Source organism: Pipistrellus kuhlii, unplaced genomic scaffold (assembly GCF_014108245.1).
Source record: "Pipistrellus kuhlii isolate mPipKuh1 unplaced genomic scaffold, mPipKuh1.p scaffold_m20_p_17, whole genome shotgun sequence".
In the NCBI taxonomy this organism is placed as follows: domain Eukaryota; kingdom Metazoa; phylum Chordata; class Mammalia; order Chiroptera; family Vespertilionidae; genus Pipistrellus; species Pipistrellus kuhlii.
The window spans coordinates 17,222,497-17,249,352 of NW_023425482.1; the positions used below are offsets into that span (position 1 = coordinate 17,222,497).

General features: G+C 38.4%; 2 protein-coding genes and 1 long non-coding RNA gene across 6 annotated transcripts in view; 2 read left to right on the forward strand and 1 right to left on the reverse strand.

Annotated features, from left to right (window-relative positions):
• MARVELD3 (MARVEL domain containing 3) overlaps positions 1–6,494 on the forward strand; it is a 28,437-nt gene extending 21,943 nt beyond the window's left edge. The window contains exon 5 of the transcript XR_006741858.1: positions 6,482–6,494. The gene's annotated coding sequence lies outside the window, so the exon portion shown is untranslated. The remainder of the gene's footprint in view (positions 1–6,481) is intronic.
• Positions 1–26,856, reverse strand: part of PHLPP2 (PH domain and leucine rich repeat protein phosphatase 2) — a 66,658-nt gene that overhangs the window by 4,570 nt on the left and 35,232 nt on the right. For 3 of the 4 annotated variants that reach the window (XM_045582718.1, XM_036441100.2, XM_045582717.1), the window contains 15 exons: positions 26,659–26,849; positions 20,745–20,870; positions 19,345–19,499; positions 16,671–16,817; positions 16,054–16,284; positions 14,240–14,442; positions 11,406–11,466; positions 10,067–10,162; positions 8,251–8,406; positions 6,312–6,512; positions 3,827–3,989; positions 3,463–3,593; positions 2,902–3,012; positions 1,427–1,621; positions 66–297 (listed from right to left, as the gene is read on the reverse strand). In XM_045582718.1, coding sequence (XP_045438674.1) covers positions 66–297; positions 1,427–1,621; positions 2,902–3,012; positions 3,463–3,593; positions 3,827–3,989; positions 6,312–6,512; positions 8,251–8,406; positions 10,067–10,162; positions 11,406–11,466; positions 14,240–14,442; positions 16,054–16,284; positions 16,671–16,817; positions 19,345–19,499; positions 20,745–20,870; positions 26,659–26,849 — 2,399 coding nt within the window. The remainder of the gene's footprint in view (positions 1–65; positions 298–1,426; positions 1,622–2,901; positions 3,013–3,462; positions 3,594–3,826; positions 3,990–6,311; positions 6,513–8,250; positions 8,407–10,066; positions 10,163–11,405; positions 11,467–14,239; positions 14,443–16,053; positions 16,285–16,670; positions 16,818–19,344; positions 19,500–20,744; positions 20,871–26,658; positions 26,850–26,856) is intronic. The other variant, XM_045582719.1, reaches the window with a different exon arrangement.
• LOC123652485 lies at positions 9,358–10,193 on the forward strand. Its single transcript, XR_006741859.1, has 2 exons — positions 9,358–9,404; positions 10,133–10,193. It is a non-coding gene; the product is annotated as an uncharacterized LOC123652485 (long non-coding RNA).

The window sequence follows — 26,856 nt, forward strand, 5'->3', positions numbered from 1 at the left end:
ACTGCCATTACGAAAACACATTCACTAGATTTGGGGAGGAGTGACTGGTGGAGAGCGAGACTCACCTCTGTTATGATGGCTTTTTGGTCCTTCACTCTGTGGGCCTCGTCCGCATCCTGTTCCAGGCTGAAGACTTTAGAGAGGGGCACTGGTTTCCCACCTCGACACAGGACTGCTTGGCACGTGCCCACGTTGGCCACCGTCAAGCTAAAACTACTTGTTGAGTCGGCAATGTCAGGGCGGATATAACAAAGAAGAGCAGAGGAGCCCAGCTTCTGACCAGCCATCCCTAATTTCCTGTTTAGAGAGAAAATGAAGACCTGGTAGCTAGAGTAAGAAGAAAGTGGCAGTCCTTCATGGCCACAGTTTCCTTGTTTTCCTGCCATGTGGCTGAACCAGCCCCACCCTTATCCACCTGAAGGCAGTCTCTGGCTATAGGTGATAATGGTGAACAGAGTTCTGCCTTCTGTGCTTAGCTCACTGAGAAAAGGAATTTTACACCACGGGTGAGGTCAAAGGAGAGAGTAAGGTACATCTTTCTCTGCTCCTTCTATTGTGTCTAATCATTGACCACAATGGCCTAACTCAGTGGTTTCAACCTTAGAGCATCCAAATCACTTAGGGTTTGTAAAAACAGAGATTGCTGGGCCCACCCCCAGAATTTGACTCAGTAGATAAGGAGCTAGCCTAACAACCTGCATTTCTAACAAGTTTCCAATGATGTTGAAGCTGCTGAGGCTGTTGTCCTAGAACAACACATTGAGAACCGCACAATTAGGTTGTAAGTTCCTTGAAGGAAGGATCATAATTTCCCCTGTATTTCTTCCATACATATGGCATCCATCCCTAGCTCGCTCTGTTCACTAATGAGTTTGCAGACCACTGGGATAGGGCTTAATCACAAGGAACAACAACAGCCTGTAATTATTGGAATCGAGAATCTAGGTCAGTGGTCCGCAAACATTAGTTAACGGAGTGGCAAACCAAGGCTCACGAGCCACAGTTTGCTGACCATTGGCTTAGAAGATTAGTTGGTAAATCCCAATAAGTATTCTAAACGCATGAATCTGACCAGTGCTTCATGTGCTGTAGGTCATTGACTCCTTGGAGAATCTTATGAAAGCTTATCATGCTCCTTCCCCCAAATGCACATATACACACACAACCTTTCCCACATCGTTTCTGGGCTTTCCAGATAGATCTTCAGGAGCCTTTGGGTTCAACAGAGAAAACAAAGATGTTTCCACAGGCTCTTTAGAGCACCAAAATCCCCACATTCTATGCTGATTTGGAGAGAACAGCCAGGGCAGGAGGAGCAAGATCTTATCTTGATTCTGTACCTGTAATTTAGACTCTGGCCTTCTGGCTTTAGTGAGATTTTCCAAAAGCAGAACTGAGTCAGGGATTATTCAACCCACCTGCTTACCTGTGAGATACCAAGAAGGTGTGAGCCATGGAAACGGTGTCACTGGACGAGTGCTGGACCTCCTCCAGAAACACGTCTGCCACCGTGCACTGCAGGAGGCGGGGGAGCTCCTCATTCCGGTCCCCATCGAACATGCCGTACACGGCTCCCACGCCCTCCGCAAAGGTATCCACAGCTAGCGAAGATACACACAGCCTACCCCAGAAAGACAAACACCAAAGAAAGTTGTTGGTAAAAGGATTATTCTCTGGGGAGCCTTCTTTAAAAAACTAAGTGTTAATTGAGGGTGGAGAAGAACAAGAGTAAATCCTAACCTACAAATGAAAAGTGTTACATAATTAGGCAGCATTTGAAAGAGCTGATGACTAACGGGAATCCAGCCACATTCAGAAGCTGTACACATTTTAACTTTGCAATGCTGCCAAAGCTGGAAAGATGAATGTTTTCTCTTAGTAGTTATCAAAGACTAGTATTGTTAACGCCCTTCAACCAGAGGCCCCAGGTGCACGCCTGTGGTTGGATGAGTTGAGTGTATTATGCCCTTAGCAAGGCAGAATGCACATCATGGAACTCTGGGGAGTGTAGGTCAGACCTAGCACAGGGTGTGGGCTTTGGCTGGGTCACTTTGGAGAAGGTCTAATGAAGCGATGATCATACTAGAGTGGGGGCTGCCAGAAAGCAGGGCCATTCGAAGGTTGGGTATCTCCAATCTTATCTATAGGAGAAGATTAGCATAAGGATAAAGCTGTAATTGGTACAAAAAGTACTGTTTTCCCGAAAATAAGACAGTGTCTTATATTAATTTTTGCTCCCAAAGATGCGCTAAGTCTTATTTTCAGGGGATATCTTATTTTTCCATGAAAAAGAATATGGCACACATTTATTTTAAATGAAACTAAAGGAAATTTATTACCTATATACGGTACGGTAGTACGGTAGTTGTCAACACAAACCAGACAAACTGTGAATCCTACAGTATCAAGAATTTACTCATTTATTCAATGACAATCATGTCATCATCTTCTGAAACATCATCATAACAATCCAATTCCTGAATTTCCTGGTGAATTTCTTGTGACTCCATTTCTTTCAGAATCAGTGGACCAAATCTCTCATGTTTAGCCGGGGGGGGGGGGGGGTACGGTTTATTTTGGGGGGCATGCCTTATATTTCACTCAGAAGGAAACCTGTAAGTAGGTCTTATTTTCGGAGGATGTCTTATTTTCAGGAAAACATGGTAGCAGTCGCCCATTTTATGGTAGGGATGAGAGAGCATTTGGTATTTTGGGGTCTGCACATTCATCTTGTTGTTGTCCCACTGGATCATGGTCTCAAAGGGATATTATCTGATGCTGATATTCTGTGACTTGTTTACATCCAACAAGAGAATATGTCCTAGGTTTAGTATCAGATCAGTTCCCAGATGTCAGCGGCTACCTTTCTTCTTTCTCAGCCTCCATGGCCAAGATACTCACTTGTTCCTCTGCCCTGCCATCTCAGCCAGTCCATGGCTCCAAAAAGCTGATGTAACTGTAGGATCCGTGGTTGGCAAAGGTTTCTGGTCAATTTTCAGGGTTGTGATATGGCTATGGGAAGTGGAAGAAGGGAAGATTAAACTGTAAATACTTCTGTATGTTACAAAAACTATACTAACAATACTATATACTTTTATAAAATAGTCTGTTGACAGACTAAGATTCACTTCCAGAGGGACTCACTTGAAAGTAGTGTGCTGACCCCCTGGCCAAGGTGGAGAAAGGAAAAGGGTAGGAGGAAGAAAAAGGGGCCAAATATTTTACAATTGACACTGTTCTCTCTATGAAAACTAGGCACAACAAAGACTTCAACATTCCAGCCAAATGTTACTTATTTTAAGTATTTTGATACAATTAAGTCTTGGTACAATGAATGAGCTTGTACTGTCTCTTACATGTTGTAATGTAATGTGCTCTGTGCCACCTAAACCACTTGAGAAGCCCCCACATGGCTGGTGGGACTAAGAGCACATGGGGATTCATTTTCAAAAGTTTTCTTACCTAAATGTGTCCAGTGTCTTGTGTTCCAGAACCAGGTTTGTATTTCCAGTCAGGTCAAGGTCCTGTAAGGTAGCAGGCAGGGCCTCTGGGATCAGGATTTCTGTCAAGTCATTACAACTTAAGTCTACAAACTGAGGGGGGGGAATGGAAAAAATTAAAAGAAAATACATCATAGGTAGTTAATTCTTAACTCTCTAACATTCAGTCTACTACTATGTCTTCCAAGGGAACTTGATTTTTTCCCAGGAATCCATTGAATATTCTGTGATCCCTAATTGCCATGTCCTTCTTCCTTATGAGGTCAACCTCATTCACTCTCCTTCCACTCCCCCCAGAGGGACAGCATTCCAGCACGTGAAAGTACCTGAATCTGAGGCAACTGCAGTATTTCTGGGAAAATGCTGATGTTGTTGGAGTGTGCGACAAGGGTGTGGAGCCTTTTGCAGTTCGCTATGGTCGTGGGAATGGTTTTAAGCTTGTTGCCACTTAGGTTCAGTTCCTCCAATTGTTCCAATTTATTTAGTTTGCTGAAAAAGAAACACCAATATTCCACACTGCACCCTAAAGAAGCTGCCAAGCAAGTGTTACAGCAGCCAGAGTGCAGAGGTGTGGCCCACTGCCAGATGCCTGGCCGTAATGAAACGATCAGAGATCCCAGAAAGGGAAGGGCTCCCCAAGGTGACTGCTGCTGCCAAACCTCAGCGTGTGTTTGCAGGGGCTGGAGCTGCCCTGGCTTCTCTGACAGCTGTTGGATCTTGTGCATTAACAGTTTCCTATTATGTGACTTACAGGGAGTGGCTGAATCAGCATCGGCCTAGGGTTGGTAGATTTCACCACTAACTAGTTGCAAAATACTGCATAAGTTAATGTCGATTTATATCAATATCCTCAGCTATAAAAGAAGCTGTACTAAATAATCATTAAGAGTCTTCTCAGTTTTAAATATCTACCATTACCTATACATAACACAGTCTATCTTCACTAAGCATTATATTGAGTCATTATTATATATATCTATATCTATATCTATCTATCTATCTATATATATATACATATATATACATATATATATATATATATATATATATATATATGTATATATATATAATTGATTTTTCACAGAGAGGAAGGGAGAAAGATAGAGAGCTAGAAACGTCGATGAGAGAGAAACATCGACCAGCTGCCTCTTGCACACCCCCTACCAGGGATGTGCCCGCAACCAACGTACATGCCCTTGACTGGGACCTTTCAGTCCGCAGACCGATGCTCTACCGCTGAGCCAAACCGGTTTCGGCTTGAGTCGTTATTATCCATACAGCGCTCTGCTAAGAATGTTAATGCAATGTGCTTCACTGTTCTGCTGGATTGAGCAAAGCTTTCTCCACAATAACCAAAATACCTTGAGATGGCCTAGCATCTTTATCTAGATTATTACAAGTTGCTCTAATATGACATACCATAATTTGTATTGCTAGGAAAGCCATAAATACTTTTTAATAATTAAGTTCAGTAAATTAAAACTGCTATTTAATTACTGCTAATTAATAGTAATATATATTCACTGGAAAAAAAATTGGAAAAAGGGACAAGGAAAACAGAGGTGGAAAAATAATCATACTACCAGAAAACTCTGATGACTTTACGGTGGAGGGTATTCTTGTCCTTTGTCATGCACGAAACTAAATTTTAAATTAAAAAAGGATGCTACATTATATTTTACAACTTGATGTGTTTTTTTACTTAATACGTTTTAAGTGTTCCATGTCTACATCTCATGCTGTTCTCTCATACACCTCCCTGCTCGGATCTGCTACTACTTTCTGACTTGTGGACAGAAACACAGTGAGAGTGCCTCTCAGCCAGTCTCTTATGGAGTGCCCAGACCTGTGCTTGATTTTGAAAATAGTGCAAAAGAATGTCTTCTTATAAGTGAAGAAGCCTGGCTATTATTCATCTCTTCCTCCTGGAAGGCCAACACCCCCAGGCTCTGTGCAATGCAATGAACTACCTACATATACCTTTAACATCCTGTATTTATTATGCTGCACTGCAATTGCCTATATACTTACCAATGTCCCCAACTTGAGGACAGAGGCTGTAACTTAATCGACACTGCTTCCCTAGTACTTACTTAGTACTTGACATACAGTAGGCATTCAATATACACAGCTGACCCTGAACAAAATGGGTTTGAATTGTGCTCATCCACTTATACACTGATTCCCCCCCCCCCCCAATAAATACAGTTGGCTCTTTATGCTACAGATTTCCCACCCCTGGATTCAACCAACTGTGGATGGGAAACAGCATTTTCACATTCCCAGTCATGGTCTACCAGCTGCAGATCAAACATATTGTTTTGTATCCGTAGTTAGTTGAATCCACATATGTAAAGGGCCAACTGTAGAGTGAAAAGCCACATGTGGATTATCGATTGTATGGGGGTTGGTTCCCACTAGCACCCAGCTTATTCAAGGATCAACTGAACATAATGAATAAATTAATGAACTCAACAGTACTTTTATGAAGCAGTGCTGACATGAAAACAGAAATAAATTGTCTCCAGAATTTCTTTAATTTATTTCATAAGCCTGTACTTTTCTAGGTTGCAAATTCTCAGACCATTCATTATCTACTAAATACAACTAAGAATTTAACACATTTTAACCACAACTTCTCCAGTTTCTGATACGTAACAACCAGGTACAAACACTTTCCCATTCAACTAGTAGAATCCATAAATCACTCCACATAAAGCAAGAGTACCTAGTGAGATCGTGGTAATGTAGTCTAACAAATGCAGAATGCCTGTTATTTGTCTGAAATGACCAAAGTGTGCATTTGTTTACCTTGCGGGAAAAGTCTGTAGCTGGTTGTTTGCAAGATGCAAGATTCGCAGGTGTGGGTGCCCGACCAGGACGGGCACACACTGATCTGTCAGGAGATTGTTGGTCAGATAGAGCAGCTGCAGGGCACTCAGGCTCTCCTCCCCTGCAGAAGCAGGTGGCAAGGACTCCAGACTATTTGCGGATGCATTCAAGTACCTGAGGCTGACAGAACACACACATCATCTCCTGCATGGTTATCTGTTGCCTTAGGTAGAAAAAAATCATGCCACCTCAGTAGGGCACCCTGCCATTACATGCTCCAAAACGCATGACAAGTGAAACTTCCTCCAGGCAGTTTTCTCTAATTGATTTTAACAATTGAAGTTTCTTTTACTCAACTCATGCACGCCAAATAGACAGGAAATAGACAGGCTTGGTAGTAGTCCCGGGCTTCTGTAGTGGCCTGAAATCTACCTTAGCTTTATCTTTACTATATGTCACCCCCGAAAGAGTGCTGTTGAGAATCATGTTCACAAATATCCAAACTGTGAAGACACTCTTCGGGAAAAAATTTTGTCAGATTTCAACATCATCGTATTTATTTAGCCAAGCCCCTTGAAATCCCCTAATAATGGGCATAATGCTGTTTCCAACTGTTTGCTGTTAAAGACATTATAATGAGCACCTTTGTATCCTTATCCAATTATTTCTTTATACTACATTCCCAGAAGCAAAACTGGTGAGGTCAAAAGATACACATATCTTCAAAATTTTCATATATATTGCCAAACTGAGCTCCGAAAGGGAAATACCAATTATACTTACAATATGTTTTATATATACAAACATTGTTTTTCTTTCTGTTTTATATACAAGCATTTTTTAGAATTTCCAAAGATTTTATTTTTTGGATAGTCCAACCAAGTGTACTGAGATGTATAAGCTGCCACACGAAGAACAAACCAGACAATTGTAAGCTAACTGCCTTTTGTATGTTTCCTGTAGCCAGCAATTTTCAACCTTTGCATCTCATGGCACATAAAAACTACTTGAAATTCTATGCACACCAAAAAAGATATATTTCTTGCTGATCTGACAAAAAAAAAAAGTATAATTTTGATTCACTCACACCAGAGGGCTTGTTTTGGCTGTTGTCATTATTTTATGTGACAATCTAAAGGAAAAGAGGTCAGTGCCCCTGACTAAATAGTCTGGTATTACATGTTTTAAACATTCTTGCAGCACACCAGTTGAAAATCACTGCTATAGCCTATGTTAAATGACTACTGCTTATCTCTATTTTCTCCATTTCTAAAGTGAAGATAATATTGCCTTCTCCATATTGCAGAAGGCTATAAAAACAAATCTTCATTGAAAGGTGAGTGACATACAAGTTAGGCATACCTGATTATGGGTGTTAAAGTAAGAAAACATATTACTTATTGCTAATTTACAATGAGAAAGCAAGCAACACCTTCTGAAACAGTGTTACCTTCAAATGCAGTTTTCAAAGTAGGCAGTAAAAGAGTGATGCAAATAAAGAATAAAACTCAATGATAGGTTGGTAAAGCTAGAAGCAAAAACAATTTTAGTGGTATGTCCTTTTCTCCTGATGAGAAAGCTGAAAATTGTCAAGAAAGTGGCATGAGAGCACTGCAATTTCTCTTTAAAAGTCATAACTGTATTCATTTTCTGAGATGAAAGCCTGAACCTTCCCCACCTGTTTGAAACTGTTTACAACACCAAAACTTCTTACGTATTTGATAGTTAATTCAACTCTAGAGTTGAAGATTACCACCTCATAAAACAGTGTCCTATTTTATTTCATAGAAAGTCCAAATGTCTCCACCCCTAGCTGTGCTATGAGGTAAACTATAAATCTAGTTCCAAAGGTCACCCCAATGACAAGTCAGCACAGTCAAATGATTCTGCTCTTCTAAAGAATGTCAATGGTACTTACTTTAAGGCCTTGGAGAAGAGGGTGTCCGGCAGCCTGGTGAGCAGGTTATGCTGAATATCCAGCACCTCCAGGGGGATGTGCTCCACCAGCGCTGGGAGGTTCTGCACGTGATTGTGTCCCACCATCAGTTTCCGAAGACTCAAGCTACTAAGAATTCTGGAAGTGGGCGGGGAGGAGGGACAGTACAAAGAAACAAAAAACTCACTTAAATCTTTCTTCCTGAGTCTGCCCTGGGCTATTTAATTAAATGAGTAAACGAATAGAAACATACTCTTCTAGACAGTATAATCCCTGACAAGTGCCTGAGCCAAGAAAGCAGCCATGGCCATATGTTTACACACCACTCATCAGCAAATCATTACGGTCACCCTGGGAAAAGCGGAGCTAATGAAAGCAACCAGCACAGAAGAGATCTAAACAAAAAATTTCTAGAATAAATCAACTGAGATTTAAGTCTAGATAGCACCAAGAATTGAGTTAATCTATTAATATTAATATAGGTAACTATAATAAATTAATAACAAAATTCATTATAACAAAGCCACTATTCTGTGCTTAAAATGTGCTAGGCCACTTAATTATGAGGTTCAGAAGAAATAGTGACTGATGTGCTGAATATAATATTTCACATTAAATGTAGTCAATGGCAGTCAGGATTTGAACTAAGGCCTGATTCCAAGGTTGTGCTCATGGCTACTATACTACAAAAGCCTCTAGTTTAATTTAAAACACTCCACTAGATGGTAAGTACACATTTTACATCATATGTAAAGAGCAGAATCATATTCAATGCTTATGAATATACCATTTACCCCCTCCCAAGTACCTCTCTCTTTCTCCCCTCTACATGTAGAAATCCCACCATCTTGTATCTTATCATTATTCAGAGTTATGAATTTCTAAAACATTTTATTCAAAGTTATGAATTTCTACAACATTTTATTTATACAGGGTCAGCCTGCACACCGGAGGGTCTCGGGCTTGGTTCTTGGTCTGGCGGGGGTTGGGGAGGGCTTACATACCTGGGTGGCAAGTTCAGGGCACGTGTGGGAAGCAATCAATCAATGTGTCTCTTTCACATTGTTATTTCTCTCTCTCTCCCTGCCCCTCCACTCTCTCTAAAAATCAATGGAAAAAATATCCTCACTCCTCAGGTAAGGATTAAAAAAAAAAAAAAAAATGACAACATTGCAATGTCAGCATTCATTACTTCCTAGTTAAGTGTGACCTTGGGCAAGTTACCAAGCCACTCCAAGCCTTAGTTTCCAAATCTACAAGATGAGGATAACAGCACCTATATAATAAGGCTGTCAAAGGATTAAATAAAAGTAAAGTTCTCAGCCCTTTGCCCAGCTCACAGTAACTCATCCTATAAAGAGTATCTATTATAAGTATCACAGAACCAACCTATGCCTGCAACCCATTACGTTTTATCAGTTAGATGTGCACAAGTCCCCTCAACTACCTGCTTATTAATGAGTTTCTTACAGGCCAGCCTATGCATTAGCTGTTACTACATCATTCACAGAACTTCATACTGCCCTGCCCTCAGCAGGTACTGAATAATTATTGAACAAATAAATGGAAGTACCTATCCAAAGTAACCCCAATCTAGGAGAGTAATTAAATACATGCTTACACACACAGATATCATTATACACATACTATATATATATGTGTGTGTGTGTGTGTGTATGTGTGTGTATGTGTGTGTGTGTGTGTGTATACATATACATATATATATACACACATATATATATGTGTGTATATATATATATATATATATATATATATATATATATTAATACACACTTACCTCATAGGAACCTCTGTCAGAAGATTATAGCTCACATCTAATATTTCTATCTTCTTTGCTTCACAGGCCCAGTCAGGGACACATTCCAGTTGGTTTCTATCAAAAATAAATCAACACAAGTCATCAATTACAATGACGAGTGGAACTCATTTCAGTCGTCTTTAATATACCTGTTAACTGGCCCATGAGCCCCCTGAGGGCAGGAGCATTATACATAAGCATTCTTGGTCCACTTCTGGAACGCACTAGGTGCTCAATGAATGTCACTGAGAGAGAGGCGGACAGAGACAAGCACCCAAACACGTAAAATCCTGGGTCAATTAAACTTCATGCTCAAAAAAGATACAAAGGCTCTCAGCAGTAGGAAAGCATACATGTGATGGGATGGTTGAAGGAGAGATGCGGAAAGACTTATTGGAAGAAGTGGCATTTTAAATAAACCTTTGAAGATGACGATAGGTAATAACTGGGGAAGAAGAAGAGCAAATTTTGGGGGAAATGAACAAAATGAATAAAAGTGAGGAAGTAGGGGCACAAGATAACTAGTGGGAGTCTTCAAAACATTTAAAATGTGAATGCAAATGTTTAGCAGAGCACTGAGCAGACACCTAGTAAAAATATTTTTATTTTCAGGTATTACTTAGCCTCTCTAGGCTTCAACATATCCACTGATTGTTCAATTGATACGATGAGGCAGAATGAAGTGAGGGCTGTAAAAGAAATGCTGATACGGCTACAATGGCTCAGTGAAGGAAGCACTTTTCTGGAATGGACCAAGGCAAGCTCCTAAGAAATAGGGCATCTGGGTTAGAATTTGAAGAACGTTGGACAATGACCTGAAGAGAGGAGGACATTCTAAGAAATAGAGGACAGCATGAGTGAGAACACAAAGGCAAGGAAAGAAATGGCATGACATATGTGGGAATAATATTAATAATAAGCAGTTTGGGGAAACGGAGCAGAGAGTGGTAAGATACAGGCTGGAGAAAACGAAATCATGTCCAGAAGACTGCAACTTTACCCCGCAGGTATACAGGAGATCACTGAAGGATTAGTAAGTAAGTACAATGTCAGTTTTGTCCTTTAAAAAGGTCACTCTGTGGCTACATGGAGGTCTGGTTGAGATGATTATATCAGTAAAAGGAAGACTAATCAGGAAGCTGTTACAGAATTCCAGACAAGAGGTGATATAGGCCTAAGGAATGGTGATACATATGGAAGGAAGGAGAGGGACTTCAGAAGTATTTAGATTTCTTTGTACCTCAAAACTACCAAATCATCCACATACATCTTTTAAATAGTAGGAATCAAACAAGCACCACCCTCAAGAAACACTCACCTGGAAAGTTCTAGAGACGTGAGAAGACTGGGTACTGGATAGACATTCACTGCTGTCAGCCCTAATTGAGAAATGAATGGGTGTCAGTAACGAAAGTAACTGAGAGTAAATAAGGAAAAAGTGACATCATCAGAAATAAAACAGGCCACCTACTGACATGAACTAAAGACAAAAGCCACTGGGTAACTCACATGAATGGTGTGGTCTCAATTTGAAGATCAAATACAACGAATGAAGGACAATGTGTACTGTACTGGACTCACACCAGACCAGACAGTTGTTAATAGTAACTACTTAATTTTTTTTAAATTGATAATGGGATTTTCACTAGCAATATTTTAACTTTTAACGACAGTACACATAGATATAGAAAAGGGCAACAATCCTACCTGTACAAATAGCTATACTTTTACACACAGAACACACAATGTAGCCAGTGCCCGTTACTAGCTCCCAGGAGCTTCCTCTCATCCACCTTCCAGTCTCCGCCCCTCGCCACCCTCACTCCCTATACCACAGGCTACTTCTGCTTATTTACATAAATTACATACAGTGTGTAAAGTTTTTGATCTGGCTCCATTCACTCCTCATTCACTTGTGAAATCGGTTCATATTACTGCATATGGGTGTAGTTCATTCATTCTCCTGGCAGTAAGAAATTTTTATATGACTACCTCAATTTGTTTATTCACTTTAGAGTTAGGGCACTTAAGTCTTTTCGAGTTGGGGTGACTACAAATAGTGCTTCTATGAACATTTTTTCCATGTCTTTTGTGGACTAATATAAGCCTTTATGTTGAGTATAAGCTTAGGATAGCACTGTTGACTACAGGGGGTACATATACTGAACAGTTTTCCAGGGTGGTTGTACCAGTTTATACTCCCAACAACTGACATTGGTATTTTCAGTCTCTCTTCTTAGGTCCCTCCGGTATGCGTGCAGTGGTGTCACTCTGGTATGTGTGCATGTGTTCAATTTGCACATCCCTAACGACTACTGAAGCTGAGTGCCTTTTTCTATAGTAACTGATCATTTGGATAACTTGTTTTTTGAAGCTGAGTCCTTTACTCTTGAGGCATCAAAACTGCAAGTGTTGATGTGAATTCTTCTAGCTTGTTGAATTTAAAGATTCTGTAAACAGAATAGCTAAGTTCGAAAAAAAAAAACAAAAACCATTTAACACAGTACTGTGATAGAATCTTGGTTACTAAGGACTGCATCTATGTCAATAAGGTCTTTTTCAAAGGAGCCAGTTATTCAGATCTTTAGATACATTAAGAATAGAAAATGGCCAAAACCTGTTTGGCTCAGTGGATAGAGCGTCGACTTGCGGACTGAAAGGTCCCGGGTTCGATTCCAGTCAAGGGCATGTACCTTGGTTGCGGGCACATCCCCGGAAGGGGGTGTGCAAGAGGCAGCTGATCGATGTTTCTCTCTCATCGATGTTTCTAACTCTCTATCCCTCTCTCTTCCTCTCTGTAAGAAATCAATAAAATATATTTAAAAAAAAGAATAGAAAATGGTCCTAATAATATTTCCATGATAAATGAACAGCACAAAACTCATCAGCTGTGACACTATTCTGACCTAATCTCAGCTATCATTTGAAGCTTCCTTAACATATCTAAAGGCATCAAAAGAATTCCTTCACTATCTTTTATCCTAATAACGCATTTTAGAGAGAAAAGACAACAAAATAATGAACACTCCCTTTCATCTATCATGTAGCTTTTAACAAATTTTGACATTCTGCCTAATGCGCTTTACTTTTTTAATTAAGAATTGAAACCCTCCACATACCAGGTAAACATCATCCTGTATATGATTTTTATCATTCCCATGATTCTTTCAGTGTTATGGCATACTTATAGCTAAGAAAACAACATTTTTATGTGTTTTAAAATTTGATAATAACTATCTTAGTGTACATATAATTATGCACTTCCTTTCTTTAACTCAAAAGTGCTTCTGAGATTTATCCATATTAACATACAAAGCTTTAGTACCTTGGTTTCCATTGCTGTGCAATATTCTAGTATACAAATATGTCATGGCTTAGTTTTCCTGTTTCCCTATTAATAGTCATATTTTAATTTTTTTTCACTATAACAAGCACAATGCTGTGATAAGCATTTCTGTGCACATCTCCTTCTATACATGAGTGTCTCTGGGTGATATTCCAAGCAGGGCCATGTGTGTCTTCAACTTCCCTAACGCCAGCACACTGCTCTCCAAGGCGGTTTTACCAACCGCACTGACTGGCAGTATAAAGTGCTGCCTGTCCCTATCTTCAATAGGACTTAGCATTATCTTTTTTATTTGATGAGTATAAAATGGTATTATCTAAATTTTAATTCATCTGACACTTAGTGAAACTGAACATCTTTTCCTTTACTTCTTTAAACACAGAAAAAATAATTATAAACTCTTTGGTAAAGATGAACTCTCCATTAAAAAATGACCTCAACAAATAAGAGGTCTTTTACATTGGAAAATATTCCTGGAGCAAATCGCTATCAAAACAAGGAGTTTCTCTTTCTAGAACTGAGGCAGCACAAGGTTTTAGGTTAGAAGTTGGCAAAGGGTTAAATATTTAGTAAATATTTGGCACTTAATGATGCTCAAAGCATCTTGTAATGACTTTTTTATGCATATTTCAACCACATAAGTGTTGATAGCAAACTTAAAAGACAAAGCTAGGTCTCAATGAACCTCAAATTCTACTCCACAGAGAGCGTGAGAGGGGAGTGTGAGGACCACTACAGATGCCATTGTTCTTAGAAAGCTCTGATGAGAGGGGTAAGGGAAAAAAACGGCTGGGCAAAGAACTCACTGTTGGAATTGGCATAGAGAGTCCGAAGGGAGAAGCCACTGAGTGTCAGCTCCCTCAGCTGGTTCCGTTCACAATGCAGCTGCTCCAAGCTACAGAAGGAGCTAAGATCTAAGTCAGTCAGCTGGTTGTCTCGCAAATCCATGTGGGTGATGTATTTATTTCCCTCCAGATTTTCAATTACCATGGTTTTCAAATGGTTCATCCTTATTGAAAAATAAGGAAATCATTAGAAATAAAATCTACCAAATGTGCTATCAAAAGAAAAAAAGGAGAGGTATGATGTCTTTCTCTTCCTAAACAACTTAAGAATTTTACTACTTGCCTCATTTGCAAGGTACTAAGTTAAGCGTCTGTAACATGACTAAAGGCAATCAAAAGAGAAGACCTTCTGATTCGAGAACTGAGGCAGCATAAGGTCTTAGATTAGAAACTGGCAAAGGTCTAAATATTTAGTAAATATCTGACACTTAGTGAAGCTCAAAGTATTTTGCAGATAGCTGTACCTTAAGTTCTTTATTTTAAGTCAGATAATCCAGACTGGTAAATACATATCAAGTTAAATAAAGAGAAAGGAAAAAAGGACCATGACCCCACAAAGTTAGTTAACTTCCACCCCAATACCTAATAAAGTTAGCTAGGGACGAAGGAGTAGAACTAAGGACCAGAAGATGAACATAACCTTCTGGGTTAGTGAGTAGCAAAGCAAGCATGGAGGACCACGGCAAAAGCAAGAGGAAGCAACCACACTTTCTCCCTTCCCTTCTCTGCCTGTTCTCTCTAATGCTAAGATTCACATTACATTAATTAATGGAGTGGAAAATCATCAGTAACTGTATGGAATAGTTCAAGGGCAAATTATAGAAAATGGCTTCTTGGTTCTCGTCTATACACGTATATTATTTAAGGCACTCAGGCCTGTTCTCATTTTCTTGTATTCCAATACATTTTTTCTATTACTATATCTTTATAAGGATATCAAAGGCTTAGTGTAAATGACAGAACAACTCTTATGTGTCTTTTACAGCTTCCTTTAGGAAAATATAACTATAAATAGAACTCTTAAAAATTATTAGTAGAACCTTTTAACATTTTAATTATAATAAATGGATATCAAGAAGAAACCCAATGATTCAACAGAAAAAGTGGTCAAGTTTACAGAAAAACACAAACTACCAATCAATAAGCATTAAGAAGATACTCAGCCGAAACTGGTTTGGCTCAGTGGATAGAGCGTCGGTCTGCGGACAGAAAGGTCCCAGGTTTGATTCCGGTCAAGGGCATGTACATTGGTTGCGGGCACATCCCCGGTGGGGGGGGTGCAAGAGGCAGCTGATCTATGATTCTCTCTCATCGATGTTTCTAACTCTCTATTCCTCTCTCTTTCTCTCTGTAAAAAATCAATAAAAATATAAAATAAAATAAAAAAAAAGAAGATACTCAACCTCAATCATAAAAACTGATTAACACAAAGAAATACTATTCCTATCTACTGCACTGGCAAGAAAGAAAGAAAAAGACTGCTAAAATCCAACAACGACAAGGCTGCGAGGCAATCAGAATTCTCCTAAAATGTTGCTGGGAGGTAAGTTAAATAACCTTTGTCAGAGGCAATTTGAAGTCTCTATCACATGGAACACTTATACCTCATTCATAATCTCTGCTATGGACTGAAAGGTGAAGCTTTGTTATATCTTTGAAACTATAGCTTTAAAAGCCTAATGTTTTAGTGTGTTTTTTTAAAGTCTTTATAAAGATAAAACCCAAAGGTCCATCAGAGGTCCAGCTAACAGAGATATGGTAACAAGTGACCTTACCTTAAATCTACGTGTTTGATATGGCTCATCCTGTTCAGCATCCCTAGGTTTAGGACTTCCAGTCGATTTCCTGCCATAACCACTTTGTCTAACATGGTGAGTTTCTCATACACCTCGGGAATTTGACTGAAGTTGTTGAAGGAAATTCCAAGGGAGGAAAGCTGTTGCAGATTTCCCAATTCTTCAGGCAAAGTAGTCAGATAGTTGCCATCAAGACAGAGAGTTTGAAGACTAGAGGAAGGAAGCAAAACAAGTCTACTTTATGAAAGGTTTTAATTGGAATGGGCAGAACTAGAATTATGGATTCTAACTTATGTCACTAATTTTTATGAATCCAATAAATGATAAAATGTCCTAAGTATCCATAGAAATGTATTAATAAGATGGCTTAAACATAACTGACATTGATGGTCCCTCCAACATAAAAAATAGCCAGAGCCTCTGTTGTTGAAACTGAGGGACACTAGAGTCACTGCTGTAGGCGATTCACTGCTGCTGACAGAATGCAGGATTTATTTCACTGTGAGAGCACATAATACTGCCTTCATTCCAAAGCCAGACCAGTCACTTACTCTGCCAGGGACATGAAGAAACTAGTGAAAAGTCATGATGCTTACTTTAGAAGATTGCCAATCTGACTTGGCAGGTCGTGAAATCCATTACAGGAAAGGTTTAGCTCAGTCAGGGTAGAAATCTCACACAACAATACAGGAAACAACCCAAGTTTATTATAGGACAAGTTCAGGCCCTTCAGATGAGAAAATCTAAAAAGCAAAAGCACAAGTTACATATATGTACTACTGAATGAGAAAGCAACCTATTTAAATGCTCATCATAGAATTTGTTCCACAAATGTTCACTGAGCTCCCACTATGTGCCAAACTGTGCACAGCACAGATGCTAAGATGACCAATGCTCAGTCCAGGCTACAAGGGAACCAGGTCTAGTGATGGGAGGTAAAAAATCTTGAAGACAAGCTTATGTTGGTACAATTAAGTCATACCAATATACTTGAAATCTTTTCCTTTATTAAATTTCTACATGCAATGTAACAAAGACCTAGCAACAATTAATCAACTCATAGAAACATGAATAGCTAACATGTAGACTAAATCCCTTTATAAGCAACTTTTTTTAATATTGAAATTATAGTGGTTCAAAAGTCACTTGAAATGAATGGACCACTTATATGAAGCTTAAGTCATGTATAATATATATTATGGAGTTTTACTGTAATGTGGTTTGATATACAACACAAAATAGTAATTACTAGTGCTTCTATTTTGTTGGTACAAGTGAAAGTATCTATAGTGTCTTAGCCAGAGATAGCATTATCCTAAATTGGATCCGCAGAAGTCACTATGGTCATTCTCGTTTGTAGTATCACACTTCACTATATGCTGGTATAAGATGGTAAGGCTGAGGGAGTGTTCTCCATGATGAAGCTCTGTATCACCTGCTTCCAGATTTGAATCTTTGTATCTCACACTAATACTCCTCTTCCAAATTTTCAACTCTTGATTTCTGTTTTTGTTTTGTTAATCCTCACCTAAGGATATTTTCTCCATTGATTTTTTTATTTTAATTTATTTATTTACTTATTTTAATATATTTTATTGATTTTGTACAGAGAGGAAGGAAGAGAGATACTAGTTAGAAACATCGATGAGAGAGAGTCTTCGATCAGCTGCCTCTTGCACACCCCCCACTGGGGATATGCCCGCAACCAAGGTACATGCCTTTGACCGGAATCAAACCTGGGACCTTTCAGTCCCCAAGCCGACGCTCTATCCATTGAGCCAAACCGGTTTTGGCTCCATTGATTTTTTTTTAGAGAGAATGAAAGGAAGGGGGAAAGACAGAGAGATAAACATCAATGTGAGAGAGACACATCGATTGGTTGCCTCTCATGTGTGCCCCGTCTAAAGCCGGAATCAAGCCTGCAGCTGACAGGAATTGAACCCACGATCCTTCAGGGCTGATGCTCAATCACTGAGGAAACAGGCCAGGGCTCACTCTTGATTTCTAATTGTACTGACATTGAATACTAATTGTGGCCTTGGTGCTTTAACTTCTGAATTCCTACCCAACCCTCAAACTAGATTTACCCTATTTTCATAGCAACTCAGAAGGAAATGTTAAGGCACCTTAACATTTATAGTTGTTTTTATTTTTTAAATACCTTAAAATCATAGCTTGTTTTTATTTTTAAATATTAATATTATTAAAACAATGATCTCATTACTAATCATAGGCTTAAACTTGAAAAACTTTGTAAAATGAGATAAAAATCATAGAGCTTTCTGTAACTTATTCTAGAAATATCAGTTACTAAGGATGTAAAATGTCACTTCAATGTGTACTATCTTTTTAATCACCATGTAATTTGATTGCTTTAATTTCCAATTTCTCCCCTCCGCATAAGAAGCCCAGACAATTACTTATACCAGTGGCCGCAGTTTGCAGACCACTGACTTATACTATATTTATTCACTGTCACCCATTTTCAAAGGAAAGAGGGAGGTGACATGAGTGGAGACTGGGAATTGAAAATGTATTCTTGCCCTGACCAGTTTGGCTCAGTGGATAGAGCGTCAGCCTGCAAACTCAAAGAGTCCCAAGTTCGATTCCAGTCAAGAGCATGTACCTCAGTTTCAGGCACATCTCCATTAGCAGTGTGCAGAAGGCAGCTGATAGATGTTTCTAGTTCTCTATCTCTCTCCTTTCCTCTCTGTAAAAAAAATAAAATAAAATATATTTTAAAAAACGTATTCTAACAAAGGAGATGGAAAATATATGGATCATACTATAGTCCTTTAAGAGTGAAATAGTTCCTTATTAGAAGAGGTAAGTTTCATAGCTAATAAAAGGCTAGAGTCAGCAGTAGCACATACAAAGAAAAAATAAAAGCCCTAACCTGGGAGTGGAATTCTTTAAATTAGGCTTACTTCCTTTAAGTCATTTGCATTTGATACTTTTGATTCAAAAACTTCCATAAACTGAATCTCTCAATTTACCCTGGCTACATCACCATCAGTAACTCAACAAGATAATCTATTATAGATGAATGGCAGCTCAATGTTGCCTTTGTAACAGAAATTTTGCATCTATTTTCTGTTTTGTAAAAGGGGAAAGGAAAAGGCGAAAATTGTATAAAAAATTTTTACTTCCTCTTCAAAAATAGAAAATACATAGATGATGGTAAGTATACTCACTCCTAAGTAAAACCACTAAAATATTGATTATGATTCATTTTTAATAAGTTAGTCCGAAAACCTGTTCTCCACATACTTGTAAAGAGTGTCAAGGCCCCCTGGCCTTTCTAATTGCATGAAGTTATGTCGCAAGTTGAGGTAGGTGATATCTTGACTGTAGAAGAGATGCTCAGGAACCTCCTCAAGGCTGTAACATGAGAGGTCGACAGTGCTGATTCGCTGGGACACCACCTGAATCAGGACAAAGAGAAGAGCCATCTGAGCTAGGACCGAATGCTCTCCGCCCAGCACAGTATGGAATGGCATTTACACAAAAAGGCCCGGGTTAAAAAGATGAGGAGAAAAAAAAGGTAATGAGATCTAATTATTCATTAATAAAAACCAGTTAACATTTACTTTTCCTAAAACCATAAGCTGCTAGGAATACACAAAGGCATGCTATAAAGTGTCTATAAGCAAAAGATTAAAAATATAAATCATAAAGATGGAAAAGTAACATTTCATGAAAGAAGTTAAAATGATTCAAACTAACTACGAAACTTTGGGAGGCAGTGAGATATTAATGTCCTTCTATAGCTACATGGACTGTGCTACTTCGGTTTCTTCATCTGCACTAGTGAAGATAAAATCAAATAACCAAGCACACAGCACACTGCTTAGCATTCAAAAGATGCTCAAAAAATATTAACTTCTCAGGGCAGAAGAATGCAATAGCTGCTAAAAATTGAAACTAGATTTATACCAACCAGATTTTATTACACAATATAAGTACAGAAAATCCAGTAAAACAAAAATGAGATTTATATTTCTACAATAGTATGCTAATAAAACATGGGTTCTGAAAAATGGGTCTTAAAAAAACAAAACAAAATACCACTGGAGAAATTATTCATATTCTGATGACAGGTCATTATATTGAGACAACCCTTTATGCAATTACTTAGTTCCACAAAGAAAAATGTATTAAAATTCTGCAAACAGGAGGATTTAGAAATTGCAATACAACTTTAGAGCACTTGTCATTACGGGATAAAAAAGTAGAAATTACGCTGCAAAGCTAATTATCCTCACCATACAGGAATAACGGTTTGTGGCAGGATCCCATCATAAGTTCAAATCTGAAGTGGTTCACAAACCTGTGCTGAATGTAAACGCACCAAGGAAACTAGGCTATCAGTTAAGGAATGATTCCATCCATCACCAACGACTACAGTCCAGGGAAAGTCATTTGAATCTCATTCCTTCAAGGCCTTACCCTCCGCACAGAAATGTCATAAAAGATAAATGCACCTTAAAATACTTTTGAAAGCATTCTGTACTATCCAAATATAAATAAGTTAAAGACCTGACAATAATTCCTTTATTTCATTCATTATATACTCAAAAAGGCCTACAATAAAATGTGTAAGAATTATAATTCACTCTCTTGGGATTAAGTGTAGCTTCGCCACATCATGACATTTGACATCTTATCACCTTGGATGCTTGCCGTTGCCATCTCTGGTACTCAGCCAAAGTCTCAAAGCTGACATGATAGGTCTGAGCCTGGGCTCCAGCTGAGCTGAATGCCAGGGAGTACTGCCTTCGCTTCACTTCTTCTACCTGAAGAAGAACGGAAAAGAAAACCAGAATCCATTTTTTAAAAATCCTAGTCAAAAAGCAAAGGACAATAACAAGATAATAACTCAATTTTTTTTAAATAGGCAAAGGATCTGAAAAACATTTCTCCAAAAACTATAGAGAAATGGCCAATCAACACATGAAATGATGTCCATGTCATTAGTTATTAGATAAATACAAATCAAAACGTTACATCCACTAGGATGGCTAAAATAAAAAAGGCAGGTAATAAGTGTTGGGTAACAAATACAACAAGACATTGGAACCATCATACACTGCTGGTGAGAATACAAAATGGTTCAACTACTTTGGAAAACAATCCGGTAATTCCTCAAAAAATTAAACATAGAGTAAGTATATGGTCCAGCAATCCCACATCTAAGTATAGACCCAAGGGAACTGAAAACATACATCCATACAAAAACTTCTACATAAATTATAGCAGCATTATTCATAAAAGTGGAAACAATCTAAATGTCCATTAATAGGTAAACGTGTAAAAATGTAGCATACCCATAGTGAAATATTTATTCAGCAATGAACAGGAATAAAATATTGATATACATTACAACATGTATAAACCTTGAAAACATTATGCTAAGTAAAAGAAACCAGTCACAAAGAACCATACATGGTATGATGCCATTTATCTGAAGTGTCCAGAATCAGCATATCAGTAGAGACAGAAATGAGATGAGTAGGTGACTAGGGCTGGGAAAATTATGGCTAATGAGGGTTGGTTTCCTTTTTCAAAGTCATGAAAATATTCGAAAATTGATTGTGATAATGGCTGTATGACTCAAGTACATTAAAAGACATTAAATTGTACACTTTAATTTTTAATTTATTGATTTGAGAGAGACAGAGAAATCAATTTGTTCCACTTAGTTATGCTTTTATTGGTTGATTCATACACACACACACACACATATAATTGATGTTTACTTTTTTGGTATTTTTATAGATTTCAGAGAGAGAGAGAGAGGGAGAATGAGATAGAAATATCAATAATGAGAGAAAATCATTAATCGGCTGCCTCCTACACCCCCCACACACACACTGGGGGATTGAGCCCGCAACTGTGCCCTGACCAGAATTAAACCTGGGATCCTTCAGTCTGCAGGCTGATACTCTATTCACTGAGCCAAACCAGCTAAGGCTATGATATTTTATTATTATTATTATTAATTATTATTATTATTATTATTATTATTATTATTATTGATTTCAGAGAGGAAGGAAGAGGGAGAGAGATCAAAACATCAATGATGAGAGAGAATCATCAAAAGGCTGCTTCCTGCATGCCCCCTACTGGGGATCAAGCCCATAATCCGGGCATGTACCCTGACTGGGAAACGAACTGTGTCCTTCTGATTCACAGGTCAATGCTCAATCACTGAGCCACACCAGCCAAATGATTACTTGATTCTTGTATGTGCCCTTACATGGATCAAACCCACAACCTTGGTGTTTCAGGACAACGCTCTAACCAGCTGAGCTACCAAGCCAGGACTTTAAATGGGAGAATTGTATGGTATGTTAATTATATCTCAATAAAACTGTTTATAAAAAGGATAGTTATTTAACAAGTATGTGGAAAGAGTAGAACTCAGTGCATAACCATGAGTAAATTTATTTATGATTCTTTAAATAAGTCTGAATTTGATAACAAGTATTTGTTGAATAAATATATTCTGTTATTCTGAGTGCTGGAGACACAACAGGGAAAAAACAACAAAGCCCCTTCCTGCTCTCAATGGAGTTTATATTTGAAAGGGGACAAACACTCTAACACCAAAACTGTGGCATGATACAGCATGACATGATATGTAACGAATAACATAAAGAAAAATAGAGTAGGGTAAGGGCTTGGAGGGAATAGGAAGGGTGGTCTGAATGATGACTAGGAAGTCAAAGGAAGGATTCTTTGAGGAAATAACCTGTGAAGAATGACCCTAAGGGGGGACAAGGAGCAAGAGAGGAAACCTGAGGGAGAAGCAGCAACAGCAAATATAAGCACTTAAGAGGCAAAGATTCTACTTCAGATGTTAGACTGCTCCAACCCTTCCTTCAACACCTGGGCACACTGGAGTAGCTGCCTGCCTGCAAGGGGTGCCCTGGCCTGCTCTGTGGACTCACCTCCTCCCTTACTTACCAGGGGCTGCGCTACATGCCATTTCTGTCTCCCTCCCCAGGGTTGAAGTGGAAAGAGAGGAGGGACAGGAAAACGAAAAGCCCAAAGGTTCTGATTAGGCTAGCAGTCAAAATCTGTTTTACTCCACAGTCTCTGGGCCCAGCAAATCTTAAAGGGAATTTAAAAGCCAATTTCAATGGGTCCTTCTGAGTGTTCTTTGGATTGTCCCCACCAACCTCAACCCAACCAACGATGGCTTCTCTCAGACCCCCTGACCTGGCTTATGAATGCTATTCCAGCAACTGACCACTCCCTCCTCAGACCCAAAGGATGCTGGTGGTCCATTTACAGCCTGTCCTCTAGTAAAGCCTGTTTGCCCCTCCAGGTGGCCCTCCCCATCTTTGCTAAACTAGGTATTCATCAGTCTTTTTATTTTAGTCATTCTAGTGTATCTAACTGTGATTTTAATCAGCACTTCTCTAATAACTAATGATGTTGAGAATCTTTTCATGTGTTTATCTGCCATCAGTTTTTTTTTTTTTGTAAAGGGTGTGTTTAAATCTTTAGCTGTTTTTTTACTAGGTTACTTGTCTATTACTGTGATGTTCAAGTTCTTTATATATTCTGGATACAAGTTCTTTGTTATATATAGATATTCATGTAAATGTTTTATATGTTACTATAACCATAGCAACTTTATTTTGGTTGCTATTTGACTAGTGTTATTTTTACATCATTTCATGTTCAACCTTCTAAGTTTTATGTGTCTCTTTTAAATAGCAAGTAGTAAGACTTAACTATAATCTGATATTTGCAATTATTGTGATTACTGATATACTTGGATTTATTTCTATTACAACTTATGATAACTTACCATGCAATTTATTTTGCTTTTTTCCAACTCTTTCCCTGTCTTTTAACATTACAGATATTTTATATTCTCTTTTCCCCCTGTAGTTTTAGTATTTATTCTTAAAATTTTTAAAAGCATACTTAATTTTTCTAGTAACGATGAAAACTACTTGGTGTTTCTATCTTCTTATCCCAAGATTGCATCACACCACCACATCCTGAATATTGTTCAGGGTAGTTTGCACTCTGGTAATTTAATTTCCTAATTAAAATGTAAAAATTTAAAGTATTTTTATAATATATTTACCACCACATTTATCAATTTCTGCATTTATTGTTTCTTATATCAAATATCTTCCCTTTAAATTTACTTTCCTTTGTTGTTTTATTTTTTTTTCTTTTACATTTTTTTTCTTCAGGAGGGGGTTGTTTTTTAGAAGTATATCCTTCATGCCGAAACCGGTTTGGCTCAATGGATAGAGCGTCGGCTTGGGGACTGAAGGGACCCGGGTTCGATTCTGGTCAAGGGCATGTACCTTAGTTGTGGGCATATCCCCAGTGGGGGGTGTGCAAGATGCAGCTGATCGATGACTTTCTCTCATCGATGTTTCTAGCTCTCTATCTCTCTCCCTTCCTCTCTGTACAAAATCAATAAAATATATTAAAAAAAAAAAAAAAAAAAAGATGTATATCCTTCAGTAGTTCTTCCGGTGAGAATGTCAGCGTATTAGTCTTTATCTGAAAATGTCCTATTTTGCCTCGACTCTCATAAGATAACTCAGCTGGCTATAAAACGCAGGTTGACATTTATTTTCTTTCAGCAACTGTGTAGTTTTCCACACAATTTATTGGCCTGTCAATTCTTGTAGTTAATCTTATTCTCTCTGGAAGCTTTTATTATTTGTTCTTTGTCCTTCATGTTCTGCAATGTGCCTAAGTGTAGATTTATTTTTATTTATCCTACTTGGTACACTATTTATTTTTTATCTGAACACACAAGTTTGTCTTTACTTCCAGAAAAGTTTCAACCATTATTGCTTTTCAATTCTCCTCTACTCTCTTCTCTGGAACTCCTATTAATGTGTACCAGCACCTCCTTTAAGGGCTCTTTTATATTTTTATCTGTGAAATTCTTCAGCACATCAATTAATTAAGTTGTAAAACAGTGGATTAGATACAGAGTTAGTCCATAACTGGTACAGCAGATCTACAATGCTACCAGAGACCCAAATGCTTTCTACTTTCCAAATGATCACACTCCACAAATGCTTGCCATTCTCAATCACCGTATGACTGCTCTACCTCCAACACTGGGGGACTGTGCTGGGAAGACAAAGTTGGGTAAAGGGTCAAGCCGTTCATGTCCGTCCATTTTGAAGGGTTTTCCCAAAAGTCCCCACCTGAAAACTTTGGTTTATATCTACTAGCAACCACTATATGCAAGGGAGGTATAGTTTTGTTTTGTTTTTTATCTTGGTCATACTGCTATCCTAAACAAAATTCTGTTCTATTACGAGGGAAGAGAGAGAATGGGCAAGAATTACTTGAATGGAAGTTTCTTTTTTCTTTCTTGCTTTGTCTCACGTTTCTTCCCCACTAATCCCCAACCTTGCCCTCACTCATTTTCTCCCTCTGAAGAAATTTTACTTACTTTCTTCACTCATTCCCGAGGCCAGAACCATGTCTCATATTGGGAGTGTTGGGTTCCTGCCCCGTGGCTGATACGGGAATTACACATATTCATTCATTAAGCCAGTTGGAGCTTGATCGTTTTCTGATCACAAGCCATATAACTGGGCCCTCTCACTTCTTTGGGACCACAGATAGAAATCAGCCTTGGTTCCAGTGACTGGTTAACAGAGTTTTGGTTGGGTTTTTTTGTTTTGTTTTGTTTTGTTTTTGGTTCTTAGTGTGTTTTTTCTAGTTTTATTTCAGGAACAAAGAGTGCTACTCACCTCCTGGCTTCAAGCAATAAGAGTGCCAGGTCCCCCATCATGAGCAGAGCACTTTTAGACCCAAATACTTACAACAGCTGAACTTCTGGGTGGCCACAACCTTTCAAACCCAGAGCCTAGCAGGTCCTCAGACTCAGACCTACTCACAACTTAAATTTTTATTCTATATTCTTAAGCCCAGCTATATCTTTTTATATATTTATTATTTTATTATGCATATTTTATCTCCACTGCTGTGTAGACATGCAGATTGGATGTTTCAAAGCATGAATTTACAGCCGTTTTGTCTGGAGGCTCTCTTAAATTCAGATTGCCTTTGAAGGGCAATTCTCTAGTACAGATGCAAAAAATGACATGTCTCCATGGCTGCTTGATGGAGACTTTTGAACCACCCCACAATCTGAACCTTAGTCTAAGAGGGGAGAGAGTAGAAACTGGAAAGAATCTATATTGGGGATGGATAATGGCAGCTACTTCTAATTTCCAAAAGCAGCTTCTAGTGTTAGATTCTTCTGCCTGCTCTTGGTGCTACTAGTGCCTACCAGTGGAGACATGAGTATCTTCCAAAGGACTCCACAATAGAAGTTGGGGCCTGTATATTCTTTAGACCTCCCAGAAAGTCTATAATGTAAATAAATCTGGTTGATGCTTAAATTAGCCTCAGGTTTTTGTTTTTTTTTTTCACTTAAACCTAAGAATTCTTAAAAACAAATTTTGTGATGTAAGCATTAATAATGCTCATATTGTTTCTTTTAAAAGATGTGAAAAAGCATATATGATTTTTTAAAACTAAGATGATCAAATGAAGAATAATTCATCTTTGTCTTACCTTTCCCCCGACCAGAGGCAAAATGTGCATCTTTCCAGTTTGACAATCCTTCACTGAGGAAACGATGAGGCAGGTGCCACAGAGAACAACTAGGCGTTCAGCCCACTTATGCAGCTGGGTCTTCCCCTTGCGTACGTTATAGATGCCAGAGAGAAGGATTCGATCCAGTTGGTCCATCTGGCATGGTTTCTCTGAAAA